The following is a 25,034-nucleotide window of genomic DNA, read 5'->3' on the forward strand; positions in this document are numbered from 1 at the left end:
GGAGTTTATGATAGAATTTCAGTTTTATTTTACAGGATATGGCAGCAGGAGAAATGGCAAAGTAAGGTGCTAGGCTGGGGAGACACACACATTGTGTGAGACACAAAGTACCCACCCCCGACAATGCCTACCTTTCCCCATATGAAAATACAAGTATGCATCAACTCACAATGAAATCAATGGTGAATAAAGGCTAGAAACAGACAATTGTGTGTGCCCCCACCCCAGAGCTGAAGGTGGTTTGAAAGAGAGGTTGCTCATTGTATGTGCTCGTTCCACTTTTGTCCATGGAAGACTACATTCAGATATAGGTGACAATGTCTTGTTTTCTGCTCTGGTGGAACTACCTATATAGGTAGCAGTGTCTTTTTTTTCTGCTCTGGGGCAACATCCATTGTAATAGTGTGCAATAATAATAAAAAATGGAGCCATATGGATAGGCACTGCTTACAGGATTTTGAAATGTTAGACTATTCCTGACCAATACACCAAGTCTCAAACAGATGATTCATTGGACAGCTTGACAAGGGTAGGAAAGTGTGGTTTTGTAATCATTGTAGGGGTCAGCCAATCAGCACTCTGCACAGCCAGTTGGGTTGAAAGGAAGGAGGTACCTTCATGATTGTCACAAGGGCCTAACAGTCAGGACTTTGCACAACTGGCTTCTGGAAAGAAGGACCAATTGCGCCAGAGCTTGATTCTCTGAGGAAATATCTACATCTGGCTAAAAATGAGTGTGTGCAGACCCACATCAGCCTAACCACTCTAGAACACCCACAAAATCAGCTTTTGTATTGTTTCAAAGTGTGGCTGGAGGTAATAATTGTGGAACAAAAGAAAGGTTTGTTTCTTCCACTAGAAATGGCCTCTCTTTACTTTCAACTCTTTAAAAAAATGTGCTTGCATATCTCCAGCTCAGTCTTTCTGCTTCCATTTCAGATATTGCTCCTAGTCCTGGAGATCAAACCCAGGAATCCAATCTCCGGACCCCCTCTTCTAGCATTCTGGAAGCACCCCTCACTCCTCTGCTCCCAGAGGATCCGTAGTGCCAAGACGAGAAGAATAGTTTTTGTGGTCCCAGTTTCTGGGTCGAAACATTGCGTCCTGGCTGAGAGAGGAAAGGAATTGCCGAAGGTTCAAGCTCCTGAGCCCGCCTCCCCAACGCCTTGGCTCGTTCTAGTCTGAACACAGCATCCCCCCTCTAAGATCAACCCCGAAAGGTATGGAGTGATGTTGCCGTGGGAGACCAAAGGCAGTGCCTGTGAAAGAAACAAAGGAAAACAGAGGTTAGATAAATCCTGGGTCCTGGTCTAAATCTGAGCAGGACTTCTTGTATGAATTCTGTGCAAACGTGGAAGTTGCTATTATTGAAGCCAGCAATTTGAGAGTCTCAACTTCTATTTAAGAGTGTGTGTGTGTGTGTGCGCATGTGCGCACGCGCACGCGCGCACACACACACACACACACAATGCTATTTTTCTAGAAAAAGAGGTGCCAGAACTCACCATGAACACCTCCCTTGTTCTCTTATAATGGCTATGGCACCCACCTGAGAGGTGCCGGAACTGAGTTACAGTGAGTTCTGGCTGGGAAAAAACGCCCTTTATATAAATACAAGCTTCTAGACCTGTGGATGGAAATACAGGCTTGAAAGTGCATGGGCAATGCCTAGTGAAAGTGTCCCAACTCTCCTAGAGCACAATCCTGTACTCCCATCCACCTACCTTCTCCACATGAATCCATGTTGCCTTCCTTCCGCGAACTGACACTGTTGGGGCTCTCCATATTTTCATAGGAATCGGCATCTGCAAGGAGCAGGGGGGCTGGTCAGAGATGAAGCGACCCTGAATTCCAGTTCCTTAAACAGGGGCCTATGGGACTAAGGATAATTGGCCAAACATTTTTTTAAAAAGACTGACTATAAAAAACCCAACAGATGTAGCTTTCCCTAATTTATAAGGAGAATGATTAGGAAAACTTGACCTGCTGGATTTCTTCCCGTCATGTGCCCAGCCACTCTAATCAACTGGTATAATAGGGATTAGAAAACGGCATCTCCCATTTTGCTTGGAGGAACAATCCTCAGAGGTCGTTCCTAACGTCTACTGACCAACAGCATTGAATATATGAAAGAACAAAGCTGGAAGACTTGGGCGTCAGCTCTCCTACCCCTGATGCTAACCCTGTCTGGAGATCCTGGGAGTTTTTCTTTCCAAATTGCTAGATTCTATTTCCCTCTTAAGTTGCTCACAGGAGTTCTGTCCCATTGATGCTTGCCAGGGTTGGGTGGCATGTGACTGTGAATCAGCATTTTGAATTTCCCACAGCGCCCCAGAGATTATTATTGGGGCATTCCGGGGCATTACTGGAAATGGCACTCACCTTCCTCGTTGCTTATGTTGGAATGAAGCTGGAGAAGCTTGCTTGAAGTGGGGCACAAGGACCCATTCATCTCTTCATAGGACTGGGAGCCTGAAGGGGCAGCAGAAATGTCACAAGCGGGACTGAATAAATTATGCCAAGTGGGATGGCAGCTAAACAGAGCTGGAGTTTAACTAGCAGGAGCAACTGTTTTTTAATGTTTACCTGTAGATGTCTCACTGCATCCATCCTGCTTGTCTACATGGGGGTCCAGGGCCAGCTGCCTGCGTAAGTCTGGGGGACAGAGAGAGATACCAAAGGCCAGTGTCATATCAGGTTGCCTCTACAGAAGTATTGTTACACAGTCATTGTGCCCATGTATTCAGCATTGATCAAGCCCCATTTGGAATTGCTACACTCTGTCTGAACTGGGGCTATGTAGTCCCCAAACAATGTATTAAGATGTATTTTAATTAATTGATGTCTGTTTTTATGCTTATTGTGTTGTTTTTATGATGTTAGCTGCTCTGAGCCCAGCCTTGGCCAGGGAGGGCAGGATACAAATTATTATTATTATTATTATTATTATTATTATTATTATTATTATTATTATTTTATGATGGTGGTGGTGATGATGATGATGATTTGGAGGATTCAGGAAAGAGGGTCTCGATTCTTTGCCCTCTCCAAGCTCCTATCCAGTACCTGCTATAAGTCGGGCTGCACCAGGGGAAACAGAAACCTCTTCTTCCAAGTTCTCATAGTTTTCACTATCTGTGAGGGGGAAACACAGAAAGACTGAACGTCACCAGAGGAATTGAATGGCAGTGGGTTGTGGTTGCAAATGTACTGAGGGTGTTATTTTTATGGGGCAAACTCTCCAAATCCTCCCAGGCAGCTTTTACTCAGGGCAACAGCCATGCTAGAAAGGAAGGGAAGGGAGACGGTTCATAGTGTCCCCATGGCAATTTGCTGGTATCACTTGGATTCCAGTTACTACAGGGAAGATGGCTAAAAGGGGTGGCCATGGCAAGCAGTAATCAACCACAAAAGCAGTCTGCTGAGTCAATGGAGGAAAAGCTACTGCAGCAGTCATGTGCCCTTCCACATTTCTCAGCAAAATTCTGCAAGTTAGCACCGACTTCCCAGATTACACAGTTACAAGGGAAGTGTGGTTGTTCCACTCTCCTTTATTCCCCAACACATTTTGAGTTACACGCTCAGTTTATCCTTACACTTCTGAAATTAAGAAACAAAGCTGTTCAAAACTCAGCAGCAGATTAGAGACTCTGCTTTGCATTTGGAAGGTTCCAGCTTCAGCCCCAATATTTCCAGGTTCTGATCAACATATTGAATAATTCCGGAACTGTACAGACGGCCTCCTTTAAGGAAGAGTGTGTCTTGAATGAAGGATACTGGATTTTCTAAACAGTTGGTCTTCTTTTTCATTCACACACACACACGTGTGTGTTTGTGAGCTGGCTGCCCCTGTCTCTGCTTCCACACCCAGATCCCGCACCTTCAGCAAGTGGATCTTGGACCAGGTTCTTCACGGAGTGCTGAGTATTGTTTGCATACAATGGGTCAGCTGTGGGTCACAAGCAAGCCGTTGGTGAGAAGATCAGGTAAACAGACTGACATGATCCACCCCTCACCCCACACGGATAGCTCACCGCACTTCCAAATACCTGAGTCCCACTTCTGGGAGCCGGACTTGGTCTCGTCCTTTCTGTTTTCATAAAGCGATAGATCTGTAGATGGAAGAACAGCAGCTGTTGTTTAATGAAGTCTGGAACGTGGGGAAAGGAGAACCATAGCTCAGTGGCGGACAGCACACATGTGTCGCATGCAGAAACCCCCAGGTTCACTTGCTGAAACCTTCACTTTAAAGAGACTCCCAAGACAGCAACATGTCTAGGAAGAACCTCTTCTTGAGAGCCTGGGGAGCTTCTGCTAGCTGCTGCATGTGATGGAAAAGTTTATTTTTGCTGGGTAGGTTGGTTCACCAAGTGTTTTCTTTTTCCTTTTCCCTGCTAGCACATGGTTAACGAATGGCAGTTTATGGTTGGCCGGGGTTCTAGGAGGGGGAGTTGAAAAGGAGAAGATTTTGAGAGACAGTTTGTAGGTTGGGAGAATAGGTTGGGGGGGAGGGAGGGAGATAGGGAGTGAGAGGAGAGAGAGTTGGTTCTGGATAGAAACATCCACTCTGAGGAATATATCACAAGCTAGAGAAAGTAGTCTCTGATCTTAGGGTGAAGGACAGTGTGTGGTGTCCTGTAAGAGTAACAGGCCAGGAATTAACTGGGAGACTGAGGGTAAGCCAGGAGAAGTAGAAGCTGGAAAGATACAGTCTACTTAGGTCTCATTCCAGTCAGGAGGGGAGAGATTCTTCTACGAAAAGAGAAGACTCCCAAACCTGTTAAGAGGGGTGTGGTGATCCCTTGAGTCTGTTACTTGGAGTACTTCAGGAGTAGGGTTGTCTAAGGGGTGTGTAATTGACAGGAAGTACCACCTTGTTTAAGAACCAAAGTATTAAGCGGCAACAGCTGTGCAACAACTGAGAAAGCACTGAAGTGAAGTAACATTATAATCTGAAGTATCCTATGTTTTATCCACTTGTGCCATAAACTTCCTTTGTTAAATAAAATCTTTGTTTATTTGATCAAATCCTGCCTGAGACTCCAAATTTCCCCCTCACACAAGTCCCCCACAAGATAATCTGGGGTAGTTTGTGGGAATTCGTGGAATTGGTGTTCTGTGAGGTGGGTGCACTATATTTAAGTGAGGGCGGGCCCAATGGCGCCAGGGGGGAAAGTGCCGTTGCACTGTCGCACTGCAGTGTCCAGGGATACACCAGCTTTTGTCAACCTGTCGACCTTCAGGTGTTTTAGACTACATCCCCCATCACTGGCCAACTGAGGGAAGGTGAAGTCCTAACCATCTGCAGGGCACTAAGCTGGAACAAGAACATAGGAACCTGCCTTACATTGAGTCAGACCATTGGTCCATCTAGTTCAGTATTATCTACACTGATTGGCAGTGTTTCATGCAGGGGGTCTCACCCAGCCTTGCCTGGAGATTGAACCCAGGGCCTTCTGCTTGGGAAGCGAATGCTCTGCCTCTGTGTTATGGCAAAGGCTGAGGTAGGCTGATGGTCTGATTTATTATAGGGCAGTTTACGAAACAAGGCCTACGGGGTTGCTGTGGTTCACATACTGTTAGTAGACTCATCTCACCAACGCTCAGTATCTTTAAAGTGAGAATTATCTATTTGGAACCATTGTATTGGGATGGGGGGGGGGCTGGATGCAATTGCTCGAGAGATATATTAGAGAGAGATATTTCTCCTGAACTGTGGAAATGCACAGTAGCCCACCCATTCTAGCCTCTTCCACATCTTTATACAGAAGGAAAATTTGACCTCACACAGTCACCACCACACAGCCCCCAACTCAAAGTCCTAGGAAACCCAGTCAGATGGGTGAGGTATAAATAATAAATCATTATTAGTATCGATAATTATTAAAACTAGATCAGATATGGGGACCAGACCTCCAACTAATCCGGCCCACCAGCGGTGTAGCTGGCTGCTCGGGTGCCAGGTCTGGCCCGTGCAGCCTGCAGCCAGCATGGGGGGGGGGCGAGCAGCCCACGGAGGCAGGGCCTCTCCACAGCCTCTTCCTCAGCTGTAGGGTGGCGGAGGGAGAGGAAGAGGGCAGACACAAGCTCCACGCTGCCATTTTAGGCAGCGTGGAGCCTGCAGACACCCAAGCTACTACGTCACTCCCAAGAGAGATGTGTGGCTCGGGCACGCTGCAGGCCCCATGGTAAGTGCTGGCCCCGCGGTGCGGAGCCCGGTGCCAGCTGTATTTTGCTGAACTGAACTAAAAAGTTTTCATGAGCCTTACTATTATTATTATTAACTACCATAATATTTTTGTCAAAAAAACCCCCCTCAGTGATGACACCCGGGGCGTCCCGCACCCCCCACCCCTCTTCCTCTGCCACTGCAGCCCACCAGACCTCTTAATCTGGGCCTTTCCCAAATCAACCCCCTTTCCGCCCGGCCATGACCCTCCTTCTGCCTGTTACAGTCCAGAATGAGCTGCCCATTCAGGGAGATATGGTTTCCTCTCTGCACTGAGAAAGGACTCCCAAGGTAGTGCTCCTGTGATCGGTCTGCTTTTCCTCCTCTGAATCCAGGATTCATTTGTTCCAGGTCTTCCTCACTGGGCATTTCACACACACACACACACACACACCTCCTAATTCTCAATAAAACTCCATTACATTATGAAGCAACTCTACAAATCACTACAGTCTCCGCCGCCTGCTCTAACAAAGGCCAGCATGCTTGGGCAGCTGTACAGAGAGTCACCTCCCTGAGATGCTGAAAGGTTTCGGTTATCTCCATTTACTCATAAAATGTGGGAGACTGATGAGTCGAAAGTAAGGAAAGGATTGTTTACCGTTCAAAGCCGCCTCTCCCTGTTTCACTTCTTCCTGGGTGTTCTCGTAGTTGTCATCATCTGAAGCAAAAAAAATTTTTGGATGACTAGGCCCACCCATTCTCTCTGCCTACGGTGCCCTGTTCTCTTCCATACCCCAATTTATATTCTGTTCTCCCAAATTTTATGCTGTGCTTTCTCCCACTCCACCAGCCCACTTTGCTTCCAGTCACACAGCACCCAGCAACCATCAGTCACTCGGTGACTGTGACTCCCCTGCTTCTTTGGGTTGTGCATCATACGCTCTAACTGGACCAAGTTCCCCAATACAGTGCAGCATATGGGGGACCTGTTATAGCTAAGTGGGTGTCACAAACAGGTTCAGGGGTCTATGCTGTTTCTGAGTTCCATACCCATGCCTACAACCTGCACTCTCCCTGTGTGTGTCACAGCAAGTGCGGAAGGATGTGGATCTGTAGCAGCCCCTATGCTTTTTCCATCCTCTTATGCTGTCCCTCTCAAGCAACATGCTGTTTCCTACCAGGCACATAGTAAGTAAGCCACCTGTAGCCTCTGCCATATTTATTCAGCCCATCTGAGTTAATCAGCAAAGGGTTTGTTGGGCACCCAGTTGACTGCAATGCATGGCAGTCACACAAGTTCATCCCAATGCCCCCACACCACTTACCATCTGACTTGAGCTCTATTTCACTGTCTGGATGTTCATATTCTTCTTCATCTTCATCTGGTGAGTGAGAGGAGGGAGAGAGAGAGAGATGTACATAAAAACCGATATTACTCTACTCATCTTACTGGTCTGAAATCACTGCACTCTTCTAGTTGACTCCATAAATGTTTAGGACAGGCAAGTAATCTCCAGTCTGCAGGCCAGTCTCAGCCTGCAAAACTATTTCTTCCAAATAATGGCCACCTGCCAATTAACTGATGACACTGGGTGATGGGTAGGTTTCAATACTGTTGGGTGCTGCTTCGCCAGCATGGTAAGACAAAGGCTTGGATGAGGTGGTAAAAACCTGTTCCTCAAGTGTGCCACTTCAAATTGCAAGTGGGGGATTGCATTATTAAATCTGATTAAGTGGGAGTGGGGGGACAACATCCCTGCACATAGACAACTAGCCTGACAGGGAGAAGAGCTCTAGCATTAGCTTCCCCCCCGCTGTGCTAATTATATGTGTGCAGGGTTTTCCTCCCTGACGGGCATTCATTCAACCATGAGATTGTATGAAGCAGAACAGTCCAGGAGGAAGGTTACTGCATCATCTGCTATTTCTGTGAAATGGACCAAAGTTCCTTCCCTCTTCCACCCACAACCACCCCCTTGCAAAACTGTGCTCTGAATGTGAAAGTGAGCAACACAGCATCACAGCTGTGGGATGCTGTGAAAGAGCCTCAAGCTGCTGGGGCCAGTTGTGCAGCCATGCATTGTGCCCCACTTTGGGGCAGCATGTAGAGCTTGCTGTGCACACTGCCACCCCTGCCACCAAGAGCTCAGCTTGGTGCTGCTGTGGGCTGGCTCTTTTCCCAAACTGTGTATTGTGTATGTGCAAAGCCTCTCTGTCCTGCCCCTTGCACACTACAGGCAGAGGCAAGATGCTCGCCATGGCAATCTTCATCTTAAATGAGGAGGAAGTGGGTCCTTTTCCTTTCTCTTCAAACAGTTCTATGTGTTTCCTGTGCTAAAACTTCTGCATTTTGAGAAGGCCTCCCACAGGTGGTTTTTGTCCACACTTGCGGTAACTATGGCTGTACTTTTCCCTCGCAGTTACAGGAAATTTGCATGTAAATGTTCAAAAACCTCCAGAACACATCTAACAAGTGAATGACAATGTTCATTTCAAAGGGGCTCATGAGAAGATTTGAGTATACGATGCTCTGCGGACCACATCTGCCTGCACCATTCTGCCCTATTTAATGGCACCCAAATCTTCCACCTCAGATGGCCTCATGCTTGGAGCCATTTCTGTTTAAGCCTCCTGTCTGAAAACACCTCCATTTGTTTTGCTCCTGCTATGCTTGAACTCCTTGCAGTGACCTTAGTGACACTAGCTTCACGCCCTGAACCCAGTGTACCAAATTATGCATGATGGTGGCAGGCCCGTTTCTTAAAAAAATACATTTGCTCCAATCAGATGTCAAGCACTGATGTGGGATTTGAAGCACGAATGGGGTATGTGGGTGGGAGGTACTGAACCCTCCCCTCTTGTCATTTTGGCCCCATGAGAATCCCCTGCATGCACAAACATTTTCTGCTTTAAATAAGACCCCACCCCCTGATCTCCCATCCCTACTTTATGCGTAACTGAAGAAAACCCGTATCAGGCTTCAGTGTATTCTGTCTCCTGTGTTCTGACTTCGACTCACAATTAGGAGAAATTTGATTCACTATGCATTTACACCCAAATCTATCAAGCCTGCACTTTCTGAAACATTATGCAAATCAAAACATAACCATTCCCCACTTGATTAAAGAATGCATTTTTGTGCCTTTAGATCACCCTAGAGGGTTGATGAGAGCATGTAGTCTAAATATTCACTAAGTTGGTGAAGGGCAATTTAGTACAGTCACAAAAGTACATTCTTTAATCAAGGGGGAAATAAATTCCGATTGTAAACAACACTTTTAGATTTGCCCTGTGATGTTATTCAGTATCACCACCAGGAATGAACAAATCTGTTGATTTTGTTTTCCCTTTTTTCCAGTCTTAGGCTCATTTTGCTGCACTTCTGCATCCGTTTGTGAATTTCCTTTTTAAAAGCCCTCCTGTAAATTCATTAGTAATTTAGTGTGCATTTTTCCTAATATACACATTTTTCACAGATATAGAAGGCATCTTGATGTCTTCTTTCCTCTAATACACATATTTTGCACACATTTGTTTAGTTGGAGACTTTACCACAAAATTTAGAGAAATGCATATTTCAAACCTCATATACTGCATTCTGGTTTATGTGTTGTTTCAGAGAGTGCAGGTTAGGTAGATTCTCATGCAGCTATGAACGGAACTAAATGATTTCCCCATCCCCTAATAGCCATTCCATGATCTATGCACTTTATGCAAATGTTCACTCCTCCTTCATAATTCTGTTTCTCCTCTAACTACAAACAACCTTCCACCTCTTCCCCCGCCCCAAACATACCTTCCATGTTGGTGGTATTGGGTAGGATCTTTCCTTTCTGAAGCAGCTGACAGCTACGCCTTGGACCCCCGTCTGGCAACACATTCTCGTAGGGATCCACCCGCTCACAGACTGTGGGAGGGTGAGGGTAAAAACACATGCTCCATCTAGATACAATTCCCATCCACCCATCCACCTAGGTGACAACTTACAGAGGTAGCCATGTAAAGCCTGCTGCCTCCCAAGACTAACACAATGCACATCAATCTCAATTGAAGCAGACTCTTGTGAACAAAAGTTTTTGGCCATTATAAAACTGTTAGTTTAGGGTACCACCAGTTTCTCAATTGCTATACCTGGCCATCTCTGGGTAAACCAGGTCTTTCAACAGTAGTAAGGTAAAGGGGCCCCTGACCATTAGGTCCAGTTGTGACCGACTCTGGGGTTGCGGCGCTCATCTCGCTTTATTGGCCGAGGGAGCCGGCGTACAGCTTCCGGGTCATGTGGCCAGCATGACTAAGCCGCTTCTGACGAACCACAGCAGCACACGGAAACGCCATTTACCTTCCCGCCAGAGCGGTACCTATTTATCTACTTGCATTTTGATGTGCTTTCGAACTGCTAGGTGGGCAGGAGCAGGGACCAAACAACGGGAGCTCACCCCGTTGCGGGGATTCGAACCGCCGACCTTCTGATCGGCAAGTCCTAGGCTCTGTGTTTTAACCCACAGCGCCACCCACGTCCCTTCAACAGTAGTAGCAATAGTTAATTAATAAATAAGTCAAAGACACCCCAAAGGACCAGAAAAGACTTTTTATGTACGGAACAACAGCCGCTCAGATGCTCCTAGCCCAGAGATGGAAAGAAGACAAGGTCCCTACCAGAGAGGATTGGCAAACCAAGCTGTTGCACTTTGCCGAAATGGCAAAGCTGACTGGAAAACTCAGGAACCAAGAGGACAAAATTTTTACAAAAGAACGGGGGGGGGGGGGGGATTATAAGTTATCTAAGAGACCACTTTAAGCAGATGGAAACACTGGCAGGATTTTTATTTCACTTGTAGTGTAACCATTACCATGGACAATATGGATTGATATAAGAGTTAAGAGTTTGGAAGAAGATGCAGTTTTAAATGTTTAAAATGGAGCTCTGGGGGGTGGTGGAAGTCATGAGATTCGGAGAAATCTCTGTATATGGAGATATATATGGATTTTTATAATGTTGTATTGGAAAAATAAATAAACAATTATTATTTTTTTAAAAAAGTCAAATAATGTTGTTCTGGTGCCACTTCTACTTTCCCTCACAAGAAGACAGATTCCTGCCCAGAAGCTCAAGGAATGAAGGGGGCGGGGTTAGGGTAGTAAGTCATTAACTCATTAACTCACCATCTTCATTTGCTGCGGGTCCCACCAGAACCCCATTGGAAGCACGTGGCCTGTTCCTCTTGGCACAGAAATACCTTCTAGAAACCACAGAACAGTAAAATAATGAACGACACCAAACTATGAATTCAATGCATGTTGCCTCGAAAATCCTTATTAGGCCCAAAGGCAGGATATATATATATTATTTTTAAAAAACCACGAACAGCAGTAAATAGATAAACCGACAACACAGGCTTCGTGCCAGATTCTGCGAACTTCACTTGGAAAAGATTGTTGGGTACCACCATCAATGTGCTAGGAATGCAGCTGAGATCCCCATGGAAGTCTGATCATCCCATGGAGAGCCCAGAGGAACATCTGGTGGCAAAAATGGCTGGACATGGCAGTGGTACCATCTGGGCAGGGCTCAGGGCAAATGTCCAGAGCCCCCACATAGCAGAATGAGCAAAAGGGTCCCCAAATGCAGCACAGCTGGCTTTCACACGCTGAAGCAAGTGAAGTATAGTACCTCGGGTTTCAGACGCTTCAGGTTACAGACTCCGCTAACCCAGAAATAGTACCTCAGGTTAAGAACTTTGCTTTAGGAGGAGAATAGAAATCGTGCAGCGGGAGGCCCCATTAGCTGAAGTGGTACCTCAGGTTAAGAATAGTTTCAGGTTAAGAATGGACCTCCAGAACGAATTAAGTTCTTAACCTGAGGTACCACTGTAATAAACATCAACCTTCCAAAGCCACCCCCAAAACAAACACAACATATTAAGTCTGGAGCCTACAATTACCAGACGGAACTACTGGACCTTGGAAAGTCTGTTGATGGGTAAGGAAAAGGCCCAGAATAAAAATATATCTGCAAGTAGGTGGCACCACAGCCAGTGCAAGAGATGCACCCAAGGTTTCAAATGCCCATTACCCTCAGACATAATTTGCCACCTCTCATCCCAGCTTCTCAGAGATGCTTAGTCCAGTACCAGATTACCCAATAGGCAGACTAAGGACTTCTTCACACTTATCTTTTTACTCCACTCTTTCCAGGCAGAACTCTGCGCTTTAACGCTCTGTGTTTGGGCATTTTGTGTCTTTGTTTGTTTTTGCCCCGCATTTTCCCTACAAAACCCCGCTCTTTGAAACTCGGAGCAAACATCCATTTGCTCCAGAGCAACAACAACAACAAAAAGGGCGCTCGAACAAGGAGCTTTAAATCACAGATCATGCCTAGAAAGAGATGAGTAAATGCAAGTGTGGATAAGCCCTAGGCTAAGGTTACCAGACGTCCCCGTTTCCCCTGGATTTACAAATCAGTCCCCATAGAAAATCCATTGAAGTTGAAAAGTGTCCCCAGATTCATTGAAAAAAATCTGGTAACCTTACATAAAAATATGGTAACCTTAGTAGCCTAGCCATGCATTTAGGATACCAGCAAAGCAGGGACACACACACAAAAGAAATTTGGTGTTTTTTGGTTTTTTTTAAATAGAAATTGACATTTTATATTTCAATAAAACATTGAAGTAGTCCTTATGCGAGAAAACAGAACTTTGTTAGACTTCCTTACACTCCACTTACATACTCTTTCCCTGTTTCCCTGTTCTCTTTTTATGACTTATCCCAACCTAAACCAGGGGGCACCCTTCTAAAGTAGATGGAAATGATGCGATGAAATCAGATCCTGCCATGTGTTGCAATGTATGTTTTGTTTTAATTTTTTATTTTATGGTTTAGTATTTGCTTTCATTTTGAATAACACAGGGGAGCACCATAATTTTTTCAGGGTTCGGGGCCTCTAAAGGTCTTAATCCGGCCCTCATTTATTCTTCCCATACCCCACATCCCACCTCTGGTTCCAGAGGGGTTATCCAGAGATCCCCTCTTCTCCAGTGCTGTCTTGTGGGGAGAGAGACCACCCTCCCAGATTCTCCCTCCACAGGTTATTTATTACCCATGGTCTGCCTACTAATGCTCTTGCACTCTTCCCTACACCACTACTTACCTCCGGACAGGACCCTTCAGCTTCATCTGCCTACGAACACGAATGGCTGAAATGAGAAGGATAGAAGGGGAACACATTAAATAAAAAAAATCCTTTCCCGTGCAGCCACTGTGACATATTGGTCTACATTAATAACATCAGATAGGCTAAATACCTGGGTTGTCACAGGAGAGCTCTTATTTTACTGTAGCTGAACTGCTGTTTGCAAATATTATTCAAAAGGAGCTACTAGTTTTAGGCTGCTAATAAACAGTGTAAGTGTTGTACCAGAGGTGCCTAACTTTTTTTGGCTTGAGGACTGTGTTAACCTATGGTTAGCGCCCTTTCTCAATGCTGTCTTGCAAAACACTTTCCTGTCACATAATTCTACAGTGTTTTAAATCACTGTATTATTAATCACTAAATTCAGGTGAAGAAGAAGAAGAAGAAGAAGAAGAAGAAGAAGAAGAAGAAGTTGTTGTTTTAATCAGGGAGGGGAGCCACAAAAAAACCTTTGGCATCACAGTAATGGGTTTATGGGATAAGTCAGTAAAAACATTTTTTAAACAAACAAACAAACAAACAGAATTGGGAGAATACAGTGAGGGACATGTAAGAGTGCTCAATAGTTTATTTATTTTAAAACAATAAATCTGGGGAGCACAAGAATCATTTTCAGGGGCCAAAAAAAACTAGAGGAAACTCAATAGGGCCTAGAGAAAGGAGGGGATGTGTGTTGCTGTTAGGAAGAGGCTGGACAGACAAGGGAGGTTTGGAGACATGGGGGCAGGCTCCCCATTCTTGCTCTATTATGTTGTTGTTGTTGTTTTTAAAAAAAGACAATTCAAATTTCATTTCAGATCAACAAAATATTAACAATCACACAAGAGTCGTATATCACAATCCGCCACCACACAATCCTTTTACAAGTTGCTCATTGTAATGACACCTGCCACAGCAACCATTCCACATTTAGTTCCTCAGCCCCTTTCCAGGGCAAACCCTCTCAGCATGAAGTTATTGTTGGGTTAACATGCTGCTTAAAAGGGCAGAATATGTATTTACATCGGAAGAATTACTGTTAAGCTACAAGACCAGGAAGATGAGTTGCCAGAAGAATTTGGCTACCCACTTCTGTGCTTGATCTTGCCTTTGTTCCTGTACTTACCTCGCCGGAGCCACAGGAAACAGAAAAGGCAACCAAGGCAGGCAATCATATGTACCAAGGTCGCAGTCCAGATTATCCAGTGTTGGGCTCCTAATTGTAGCCAAGCAGCTTGTGGGGGAAGAAGAAAGAAAACAATTAACTGGAATCTCTATTTATATGCATGTCTTTATTATGGCTGCAACTCAATTTTAGCTATTCATCCTACAAGTTTCAATTGATTCAACTGCCAGTTTAAATCTGTAGATGGATAGAACCAATACCGTGAATCTAATGCACCATCAAATCTAATGTGCACCCTAATTTTCATGACATAATCTGTCCAAAAAAGGTGTGCATTACATTCAAGGAAATACAGTATTTCTGAAGCATGAAGCAGGCTTACTCTGTTATTAGGTAATACATACATGTGTTGCAGGAAGCATCAATGACTACAACGCAGCAATGCCATTCCCCCTGTCCCACCACTATGTTTCAAGTCGCAACGGCACATTGCTGTGCACACCAGAGGGAAGAAGGGTTTGTAAACTAGTAAGTGTGCAAATAAGGGATGTGGGTGGCGCTGTGGGTTAAACCACAGAGCCTAGGACTTGCCGATCAGAAGGTCAGCGGTTCGAATCCCCGCAATGGGGTGAGCTCCTGTTGTTCGGTCCCTGCTCCTGCCAACCTAGCAGTTCAAAAGCACGTCAAAGTGCAAGTAGATAAATAGGTACCACTCGGGCGGGAAGGTAAACGGTGTTTCCGTGCGCTTCCCTGGTTCGCCAGAAGCGGCTTAGTCATGCTGGCCACATGACCCGGAAGCTGTACGCCGGCTCCCTTGGCCAATAAAGCGAGATGAGCACCGCAACCCCAGAGTCGGTCACGACTGGACCTAATGGTCAGGGGTCCCTTTACCTTTACCTTAAGTGTGCAAATATGGAATTATTATTTATTTTGGTTGCAGAACTTTTCCCACTGTAGAACTTGGGGCTCATCCACACTTGGGTTTGTCCCATGATTTCCAGGCATGGGTCCGAGAGGTTTTTCTTTTGTCCTGCCACTTCCCCCAGGAAAACTCACTGTTTACTGCTGAATCAGAACAAACATCAATTGGGTTTTCTGCAGATTGACATTTGATTGACATTCAGCAGTAAACAGAGTTTTCCTGGGGGTAGTGGTGGGACAAAAGAAAAACCTCTCGGACCCATGCCTGGAAATCACGGAACAAACTGAAGAACTCATGGGACAAAAGGGAAGTGTGGGCGAGCCCTTCGAGGCTTCCTATTTGTTTATGTATGTGTGTGTGTATGTATATAGATCCCGCCGCCCCCATATTTCAAAGTAAATATTCCATAGTGGTGTTTATTTTTAAAAACATCATCAACATTGCACTGGAAAAAATTAAAATTTGGAAACATTTCGGATCTGAAACTGGAGATTTGGACTTTGCAAAGACGATCCACATTTCAAATGCATACAAACTTGTACCCCTGTTCGCCTTCGCCCACCTGGCTTTGCTGCCACCTCCAGCTGAAAATGGTGGGCCTGATCCTTCCACTGACAGGTGTAGTTCCCAGCATCTGTGGATGTCACCGATGGCAGCATCAGAATGATGTCGTTGGTCCTCATCAACAGCAAGTGGTTAGTGACAGAGCGCCACAGCGACACAGTCACCAGCACAGTCTTTTTGCCCATTGAATCGTGCTGAATCCAGAGGAGAGTCCCATTGGTCCAGTTCCTGGGTATTGGGGCATCACAGGGAAAAGATTCCATACCATCTGCAGGATGTGGGGAGTCGGCCTGGCGCCCTACAGAAGAGGGTAGTGAGAAGTTGAGCTGAAACACAGTTTTCTGCAATTTTTAAATATTTTTTAACGGCTGATGTTTTCCAAAATTTCAAAAATGATTTTAAAATTCTGGCTAAAAAAAAAAAAAATGATGCAGAGGGGTAAGCCTTAGCGATACATTTTTAAGGAAGCAATATGTAAACTGAATATGTCTGCCCAGATGCCATCATCTTGGGTTTTGCAAAATCCTTCAGCTGAAAAGCATCCGGCATTACCCAATACCAGTTTGTGAAACTTCAGGAGAGAGCCACACAGCAGAACGTCTGCTATTAGGCTTGTAAGAACCAATCGAAGGAATGCAAGGCCCTGGGTGCCACTGCTGTCAGAGAGGAAGAAAACCATCTGAGTCTTTGAGCGGGGTGGGGACTCCCAAATTCCAACAGGATGTGGAACTACATGGTGAGCCTTGGGGCCTTCCTTGCTCCAGAGCTGAGAAGGGACTGACAGAGCAAGCTACACACTAACTGCTTCCTATCCACTCTCACTGAAGTTAATATTGACCCATTGAAAGGTGCCAGGCAAAAACTTTCCTCCCTGTCACACCCCGCCCACCAGCTTTTTGCCCTTAATTTGAAGGGTTACTGTCAGATGCTGTTGCGGTTGCTCGAGAGTAACCAGGCAGGATTCCGACCTGTCTTTTACAGGCTTTATTTTGGTGCAAACTATTTACAGTGAAGAGCATCACAAGTTCATGTCTGGCTCAATCGCTAGCAGAATCCGGGAGTGGTCTGTTTTTGTACCTCCCCCAACATAAAAGTTTCGTCACCTCCCTCCTTGCTCAGGCGCGGTGTTAAGGCTCTTACTAGCATCCTCTGGTCCTTGCACCTCTTTCCAACTGGAGGTGGGGCTTCCCTCCTCGCTGGAAGAGGAACTGCTTTACAAGAATTTTGGAGGCTCCCTGTAGCACACCTGCCCCTCTATCTCTCGCCTCTGAGCCGATGGCAGTTCCCTGACAGTTACCAAGTACTCGCGGACTTTTAATGGAGCAGGCTCTGTAAGACCTGTCTGCTATTTGTATACTGAGGTCCAGCTCCGAGGGCCTTCTGGCCGTTCCCTCACTACAAGGAGTGAAGTTACAGGGGACCAGGCAGAGGACCACCTCAGTAGTTGCGCCTGCCCTGTGGAACCCCCTCCCATCAAATGTCAAGGAGATAAGCAACTATAGGACTTTCCCAAGACATCTGAAGGCAGCCCTGCATTGGGAAGCTTTTTATGTTTGATGTTTTCCTGTCTTGCTATTAGGTTGGAAGGCACCCAGAGTAGCTGGGGCAAATGAGTCAGTTGGGTGAGGTATATGTAATAACTACCTTAGATCTATTGATTTCAGTGGTATTGATTTTCAGAGGAGTAGAACTTAGGTGGAGACAACCTGCTGTGTTGTACTCACCACCTCCTCCCCCATTCCTCTGTCTCTCTTCTCCCTCCCTTGCTCCAAAAGGGAAGGTGGTTGAGAGATTAGTCAGGTGTGAAGGAGGCAGAAGGGCCAGTCAGGGAGTGAGGCTGCTAGCCATGGCCACCAGTGCCAGTTGCAGGGTCCCACCCCCAAGCCCAGGGTGTCTGGGTCAGTTCCCCCAGTTCTGCCCCACCTTCCCCATGGAGCAACCCCACAAATTGGTTCTCCCATCCCTACGCCCACTGACCTTGGACCCAGAATTTTGTCATTAAAAGCCCAGTCACAAACACACCCACACCCCAAATCCCCAGTAAAACTACCAGGAACCAAACAGAAAAAAAGCCTTAAAACGTACAGTCCCGGAAGTCCTTCCCCACAAATGTAGGTGTACTTTAGCCACAGCCCACCAGGCCTTTATGAGGTGGGGGAAGGAGTAATCCACCCCTCGCCCAATTTCCTAGTGAAATGTAGAAATACAACTTGGATGTGATCTCACAGGCTTGTGGTGGATAAAAGCTGCTGTTACTGCCCGAACCAGCATCTCTCATGCTGTCTTTCACTTCCTCTTCAATGTCCTCAGGGTCTTTATCACCATCATCATCATCACCTGTAGTAAACAGACCCAGATGAGCAACCCAGCCCATTGTTTCTCAGCCCAGACAATCTGCCCTGCCCACTCTTGTCTACCCCACCCCCCACCCCCACCCCCCACATTATGCTGTGCTCATTCCGGCTGAACAAGCCCATCTTGCTTCCAGTTAAAGGTCCCAACACCACTTTGTCTAGAGGTCTGCAGCTCCCCTCCCTCCGTGTAGCGTGGTTGTGTGTCACATAACCTCCAATTGTACCAGTTTCTCCAGCATAGCATTCAGGGGTTCTGTGCCAAGTAAATGAGCAACTGTAGCAGGTACAGACTTTTGCACTGTTTGTCAGCCATGGGGGCCTGGCAGTTCTTAGAGGCGATGGTAATAATAATAGTATCTGTAGAGTCTGGTTTCTGCTTTTTACCGCCATCTTAACTGCTCACTGGTAGAGATGAGTGAATCTGCCAGTTTTGGTTTCTCTCAGTTTCTTATTCTGCCAGTCTTAAGTTCAGTTCTCCGTATTTCCACATCACACAAAAAATACATTTTTAAAAAAAATCCTCACCAGCAAATTTCTCTTAACATGCACATTTTTTGCAAAGCAATATCCCCAAACACAATGCAAATTTTAATGCTGTTTTCACTAATGCATGCATTTTAATGCACACTTCTCAATACTTGGCTAGAGAAAAGTATTGTGATATTCTGAGAAGTGTAAATTTCAAAGGAAGGTTGTGTTTCAGTTCATGAATTGTTTCAGAAAGTGCAAGTTAGGTTGGTTCGCCATTATTATTAGTAGCAGTATTGATTATTAATTGATTGATTGATTGATTGATTGATTGATTTAATATCCCACAACTTCCTCCCAAAGCACCCCAGGGCAGCAAATGAACCATGATAAAACAATTAAAATACCACTGTATCTAAAAACCATTTCAATTCAGATATAGACTGGGAAAGATCTCTGTTTAAAAGGCTTATTGGTAGAGGAAGGTCTTCAGTAGGCACCAAAAAGACAATATGCAAATTCAAGTTTAATTTCCCCTCACCATACCTACTCACCAGTCCGTGTGAGTGTGTGGTTCTTTCCTGAGATGCCATTCCAGCTGCAGGTAAACCATATGCCATCTTGCCTGGAGATGCTGTAAATGAACAGACGCCACTTTTCACCCAGATTTGCCTCTGAGTGTTTATACTTGACATGGACATACGAGAGTTCCTTCCCAGACGGACCAAGCCAAGTCAGATTCAAATCGTCAGAAGCCAGTGTGTGGTTAAAAGTGCAGGGCAGAAGAACCACCTGGGTCGCTGGGATTTGGGAGGAAAACATCAAGCATTTCATTTTTTGTTATTCCTTTCTTACACACTTTTCAACTTAAAATGTTTCCAAAGTGATAAGCGTACAGTTTGAGCAAACAACCACCACCTTTAATATACAGCCAGTTAAAACATGCATAGCAGCAGCAAGCTTTTAAGACAGTGAAAATTAATTCTTAAAAATCTTAAAGCAGCAATAAAACAACAAGCAAAACAGTCATTTAAACAGGAAAAGAAACAGATGGTAAAGTAGCATTTAGGGCCAAGTAGAGAGAGTGAGGCGGCTGTCTCAGGCAGCTGGTTCTGGGTGACATGAAAAAGCAGCAAACGGTTAGTTGTTTAATTTGTTGTAATCTTTACTGGCAGGGAGAGGGGCTTGTAGAATTTTAAGCTTGGTTGGCCTTGACTCGGGCAGAGAGGTGGTGGAGGCAGAGGAACCATTTACTGCCATTTACTGAGGCAATGAAATGTTTTTGGCCAGCCCTGTAAACCCACCTGTGTCATCATCGTCCAACCTTTCATTCAAGCTCATTAAGTGAATCAGAGTTCAGGCAAATGGCATGGCCTTAACCTCCCACCTAAAACTCAGCAGTGAAGGTACCAGGTAGACTTCCTTGCCTGGGTGTTTCATGAGCAAAATGCCAACATCGCAAAAGGCCCTCTCCCTGATTGCTTCCTGCCTCGCCTCTGAAAGCCAAGGTGTCTATAAAGAGACCTCTGAGTACCCAAGACTGTTTTCATGGCACTAGGTAGGTCTTCAGGGACCCATCTCCCAGCCCCTGACTTCCCTCAGTTCCAGTCTTTGATTTTCTAAAAATGCTGTTTTCTGCATGTTACCCAGTATGAAGGCACATTCCCCAGATCAAAAATACCTTCTCCTCTCGCCTCTGCAGCCAGTGCTGGCAAACGTCAAGCCATGTCAACTTTCCCTTTCCTAGCCTCATGAGCAATATCACAGCTCCACACAACTGATTACTTGCTTTAACAGCAGAATCTCTGATCTGAAGCCTTGCCAAATGGTGACAATGATCCCCTAAGGCTTTTCTAGGTGCTGCATAGCACAGATTTAAATAAATGACACAGGCTTTCAATTTGGAAGACGCAACAGCAAAGGAAAGGAGGATGAAAACAAGCAAATTCAGGTGCCATGGACCTTTCCAGTTAGCAGCTGGAAGCTTGCCTGCTTACTATTCCCAGATGCTACCAGCTGTGGTCAGGAAACAGCATCCTGCACATCCTCAGAGGCACTCTTTGTTACCGCTACCTTGGTGGTCCTCGCCTGCCCACCCACCGCTATATCTGAAATCCATCCCCATCAACCTCTGTCTCTTGCCTTCCGCCATCCTCTCCCATCTGCAGGACCCACCTGTGGCCTGGACAACATCAGTTAGCTCTCCCGGCACTCCAGTGGCTGCTCCCAACCAACCGAGCCACAGCAAAAACAGATAACGCAGAGCGGGTTCCATCGCCTCCCTGCAGCCAGCCCCACTTGCACACCGATCCATCCCCCTGGGCAGCCAGGCAGAGTGAGGCCCAACAGGCAGTCCCAGAGGGGCGGTAGTTTGATGACTAGCTGCTTTGGCAGAAAAGGGGGTCCCTGGAGCATGAAGTTCCCACCATGCTCCCCTGAGGGCTGAGGAAAGGAAGGGCGGGGAGACTATGTAAAGCACAGAAGCAACTAAGAAGAGAAGCTCCAGCATTAGACCGCTTGTGCCAGGCTTCTTTCTTTCTTTCTTTCTTTCTTTCTTTCTTTCTTTCTTTCCACAATTTATAATTACACTTTATCTACCCCTAGATATCTGAGGCAGTTCGCAATGTAACTTGCTGAAACCAAACAAAAATGAAGGTGACAAAAGGTGACTTGTTACTATTACTCGCAGTGGCGATGAAAGAAATAATCACGGCGGGTGATATTCAAGCGAGTTCCACTCAGAGGACCCACTGAAATTAGTGAGCGTGACTAAGTTACATCATGTAACCAGACGTACACTGAGTAAAACTTAGTTGAACATCACCCAGCAATAATAATAATAATAATAATAATAATAATAAAAAAAAAAAGTTCCTTCAGGCAGTTGGTGGTCTCTTCGGGAACTTTTGGCAGGAGCTCCCTGGCCTGGTCTTTTCCATGACAACTGAGATTCTACAAGCTCCTCGCTATTTTCACCTCCGAAATGGTGGATATTTGTGGGTTTTGCACACTGTCGCAGGGCCAGTCATGAGATAGAATGAGACCATTGTCTCAGGGAATAAGAGCAGGGGGTGCAAATTGTTAAAAAAAAACCCCAAACAAAACAAAACTGACACCCTCTTTACTTGCCTCGCTGCTGGGCCACCTGCCTGCCAGCTGAACCAGCTAAAAGTCTTGCTGAAAATAAGCTAACAGTTTAAATTTCCAGAGACTTTAGATTTGTAACGTATTTCAAGCTGATGTAGAAAAAACCTGCTCCTTTCCCCTGAGGGGTATCTAAGAGCCCGTATACAATCCTTAAGCGGGTTCCCTATCAGTAGGAGAAAATAATAGAGGCCAACCAGAGAATATTGAGAAGCAAAGCAGCTAGTAAGCCTGATCGCTATTAAACTCTTGCAACAGGGTGCTCACAACCACACGCAGGAGGCAGGAGGGTCCCAGAACAATGGTGCACAAGCCCTTATATAGAGTTTTGAAATTGCCCACCCTATAGCTCAAGACCACCCCAAAAAACATCATACATGTATCACAGAAGGAGGCAGTCTACAACAGAAATCCTGTCTGCCAGGATACCTGACAATAGTCTCTGATTGCTTTACTTGGGCAGCCCGGCCATTCTTTTGTGATGGTAAATATTTTAATTCCTTGAATCCAGTCACAGCCTCCCCCTATTCATACACCCTAAAGAGAGAGGCTTTCCCATTTCCTTCCTCCTTGCAGAGAAACATTTGAGGTCAATTTGGGAGAGTCAAAATGGCTCCAGGATTGCTCTCCTGTACTATTTCAGACACGTGGTTTATATACTTATGTTTGTGTTTGCCTTGTAATTTTATAAACATTTAATTTATATATTTGAGACCTTAAATTCTTATAACAAACTGGAGCTTCAAGCAGCGGTGTCACAGGCCCTTTTCTCCTCCACCTCGCCCAGAAGGCCTCACTCCACGGAAGGATGTCCTCCTTGTCCCTTCTCACGAGCGAGGCAGGAAGGAGGGGGAGAGGAGAGTCTATTTCTGCTGCCGCAAAAGCAACAGTTAAAACGAAACAAATTATTGGGGGTGGGGAAGCCAAGAATGGGCAGCACCAGCAGGGTGAGGGTGAGGAGGAGAAGGAGGGAGGGGAGAGGCAAAGAGCCACCTTCTCCTCAAGAGGCGCAACAGAAGGCCCTGCACTGTAGGACTGCTTTTGTTTTAAAAAGCAAAACAAAACATTTGTGAAGGATGTGGCAAGATGAAAAAAAGAGGCATCAAAAAGAGCAGCAGGGCCTCCACCCTAACGCCAGGAGTTGGAACTAGATAAACACTAGATAAAGAGAATGTTGCTGCTTACATAGCATACCAGGGTCTCCCTAAGACATTTTGCTGAACGATGTGTATTGTAAGAAAAAACTGCTCCTTACTGTTCCTTTCCCCCTTATGGGGTATCCAAGAGTCCGTATACAGTCCTTATGTAGGTTTTCTATCGGTGGGAGAAAATAACAGAGGCCAGCCAGAGAATATTGAGAAGCAAATATACAGGATCAAGTTTAAGGTGCTGGTTTTAACCTTTAAAGCCCTATATGGCCTAGAACCCTCGTATCTACAGGACTTCCTCTCCTGGTATGTCCCACAGAGGACCTACAGACTTCAAATAAAACATCTTAGAGATCCCAGGCCACAGGGAGGTTAGATTGGCCTCAACCAGAAGCAGAGCTTTTGCAGCCGTGGCCCTGATCTGGTGGAATGCTCTGTCACAAGAGACTAGGGCACTGCAGGACTTGACATCTTTCCACAGGGCCTGCAAGACGGTGCTGTTCTGCCAGGCCTTTGGCCAGGGCACAGTCTGATGCTCTCTCTCCTTCTGTAACATTCATAGAACTCTAACCCGGTGGCTCCCATTAATTTGATTCTGAATTGATTCTAGAATGTATTTTAATTAATTGACTGTGTGGTTTTATGTACACTATGCTATTTTTACCTGTTGTTAGCCGCTCTGGGCTCGGCTTTGGCCAGGGAGGGCAGGATACAAATAAAAATGTATTATTATTATTATTATTATTATTATTATTGGAATTCTTATAAGAATGTGTAAGATTTATAAAATTAGATTTATATACCACTCTTCATCCAAAGGTCTCAGGGCAGTTCACAAGATAAAAACGCACAATGGAGGTGGCAAGTGGGTTGCACTTCCTGTTTCGCCTCAAGTGCCAAAATAGGGCACGGCAGTCCTGAGCGGTAACATCGGTGCCACTGTGAAACAAAGCAAACCAGCAAACAACTAAGAACATGCAAAACACAATCAACATAAAGCAAGTCATAAGACTCCTTCCTAAAGGGCTGTTGGTGGTAGTTGGCCCTTGGTCAGGGGGCAGTCACTATCAGACTCCCCATTGCATCGTACTTCCGTTCTGGTGTAGGGATGGGGGAGCAATTGTGTTCAGTTCACACTTAATGGCAAGCCTCCTTCATTCATACTTTCTGAAACAATACGAGAACCGAAACATAACCATTCTTCGAAATTCACACATTTCTGAATTTGCCAATGCGTTTCTCTAGTCAAGTACCGGTATAATGAATTGAAAAAAATGTTTAAAATAACTTTTGTAAAAACAAACAAACTTGATGGCCTGCCAAGGCCGTGAAGGAGGAGCTATTTATATAGCCAGTGCCAGATTTATGTATAGGCTAAGTAGGCTGAATCCTAGGGCCTCTACGGGGCCTCGCCAGCCTGCCTGCTCCCCAGCAGGCAACCTCCCCTCTCCCAAAATTGCAAACCCAATACTTCATGTGAGGGCAGGGCAACTTGGGCCTCTAAATCTAGGGGGCCTCGTGAGCCTGCCATCTCCCCAGTGCCGCAGTCTCCCCTCTCCCAAAATTGGAAACCCAAGACTTCATGCAAGAGCAGGGAAACTCAGGCCCAGCAACTATGAGACTCAGGGCTAGCCAGTGGGGGCCCAATTTGAAGAAGTGAGGCCCAACTTTAGGTGTGTTTTTTTGTAGGGCCCCAGTTCACAGCCAAGGTCTGCAAAATCTCATAGATATAAATAAAATCCATCTAGATTGCCGTGGTGTGGGGGCCCTCTTAGGAGCAGCCCACAGGGCTCAATTTGGCCCAGTTGTTCCAATTGCCTTAAGGTCAGCTCTGATGAGTCTGTGCAGGGGTTGGACTAAGAAGCCCTGCATCTTCTAGGTCCCTGGTGTCACTATTCAGAGTACAGACTCAAGGACTTGTAATGGAAATAAAGGGGGGGGGCACTTATTGGAAATCAGTTTTGT

General features: G+C 45.6%; 1 protein-coding gene across 4 annotated transcripts; it reads right to left on the reverse strand.

The window, feature by feature from the left end:
* Positions 1-4: 4 nt before the first annotated feature.
* On the reverse strand, positions 5-24,023 carry CD19 (CD19 molecule). Of its 4 annotated transcripts, none has more exons than XM_080976183.1 (17): positions 23,873-24,023; positions 19,332-19,577; positions 18,182-18,292; positions 15,954-16,253; positions 14,470-14,577; positions 13,323-13,368; positions 11,336-11,412; positions 9,969-10,079; positions 7,498-7,554; positions 6,831-6,890; positions 4,035-4,112; positions 3,881-3,949; positions 3,067-3,135; positions 2,587-2,655; positions 2,383-2,472; positions 1,725-1,805; positions 5-1,259 (listed from the first exon to the last, which is right to left on the reverse strand). In XM_080976183.1, the coding sequence occupies exons 1-17, from the start codon at positions 23,880-23,882 to the stop codon at positions 1,177-1,179; spliced, it is 1,665 nt and encodes a 554-aa protein (XP_080832309.1). In that variant the 5' UTR covers positions 23,883-24,023; the 3' UTR covers positions 5-1,176. The 4 variants fall into 4 exon arrangements, with proteins under 4 accessions (XP_080832309.1, XP_080832310.1, XP_080832308.1 ...); XM_080976184.1 differs by lacking the exon at positions 23,873-24,023 and adding an exon at positions 23,107-23,709; XM_080976182.1 differs by lacking the exon at positions 23,873-24,023 and adding an exon at positions 20,953-21,767 and having other exon boundaries at positions 4,050-4,112.
* Between the last annotated feature and the right edge of the window lie 1,011 nt (positions 24,024-25,034).

Source organism: Podarcis pityusensis, assembly GCF_964106645.2.
Source record: "Podarcis pityusensis genome assembly, chromosome: 13".
In the NCBI taxonomy this organism is placed as follows: domain Eukaryota; kingdom Metazoa; phylum Chordata; class Lepidosauria; order Squamata; family Lacertidae; genus Podarcis; species Podarcis pityusensis.

Bases quoted from the DNA above. Each gene is read 5' to 3' on its own strand.
- CD19 (XM_080976181.1), bottom strand. From the start codon at position 21,286: ATGCTGGAGCTTCTCTTCTTAGTTGCTTCTGTGCTTTACATAGTCTCC. The intron at 14,578-15,953 runs GTGGGCGAAGGC...TTCCCCCACAAG, and splicing joins GGAGGTGGCAGCAAAGCCAG to CTGCTTGGCTACAATTAGGA. The intron at 2,473-2,586 runs GTAAACATTAAA...CTGCCCCTTCAG, and splicing joins ATGCAGTGAGACATCTACAG to GCTCCCAGTCCTATGAAGAG.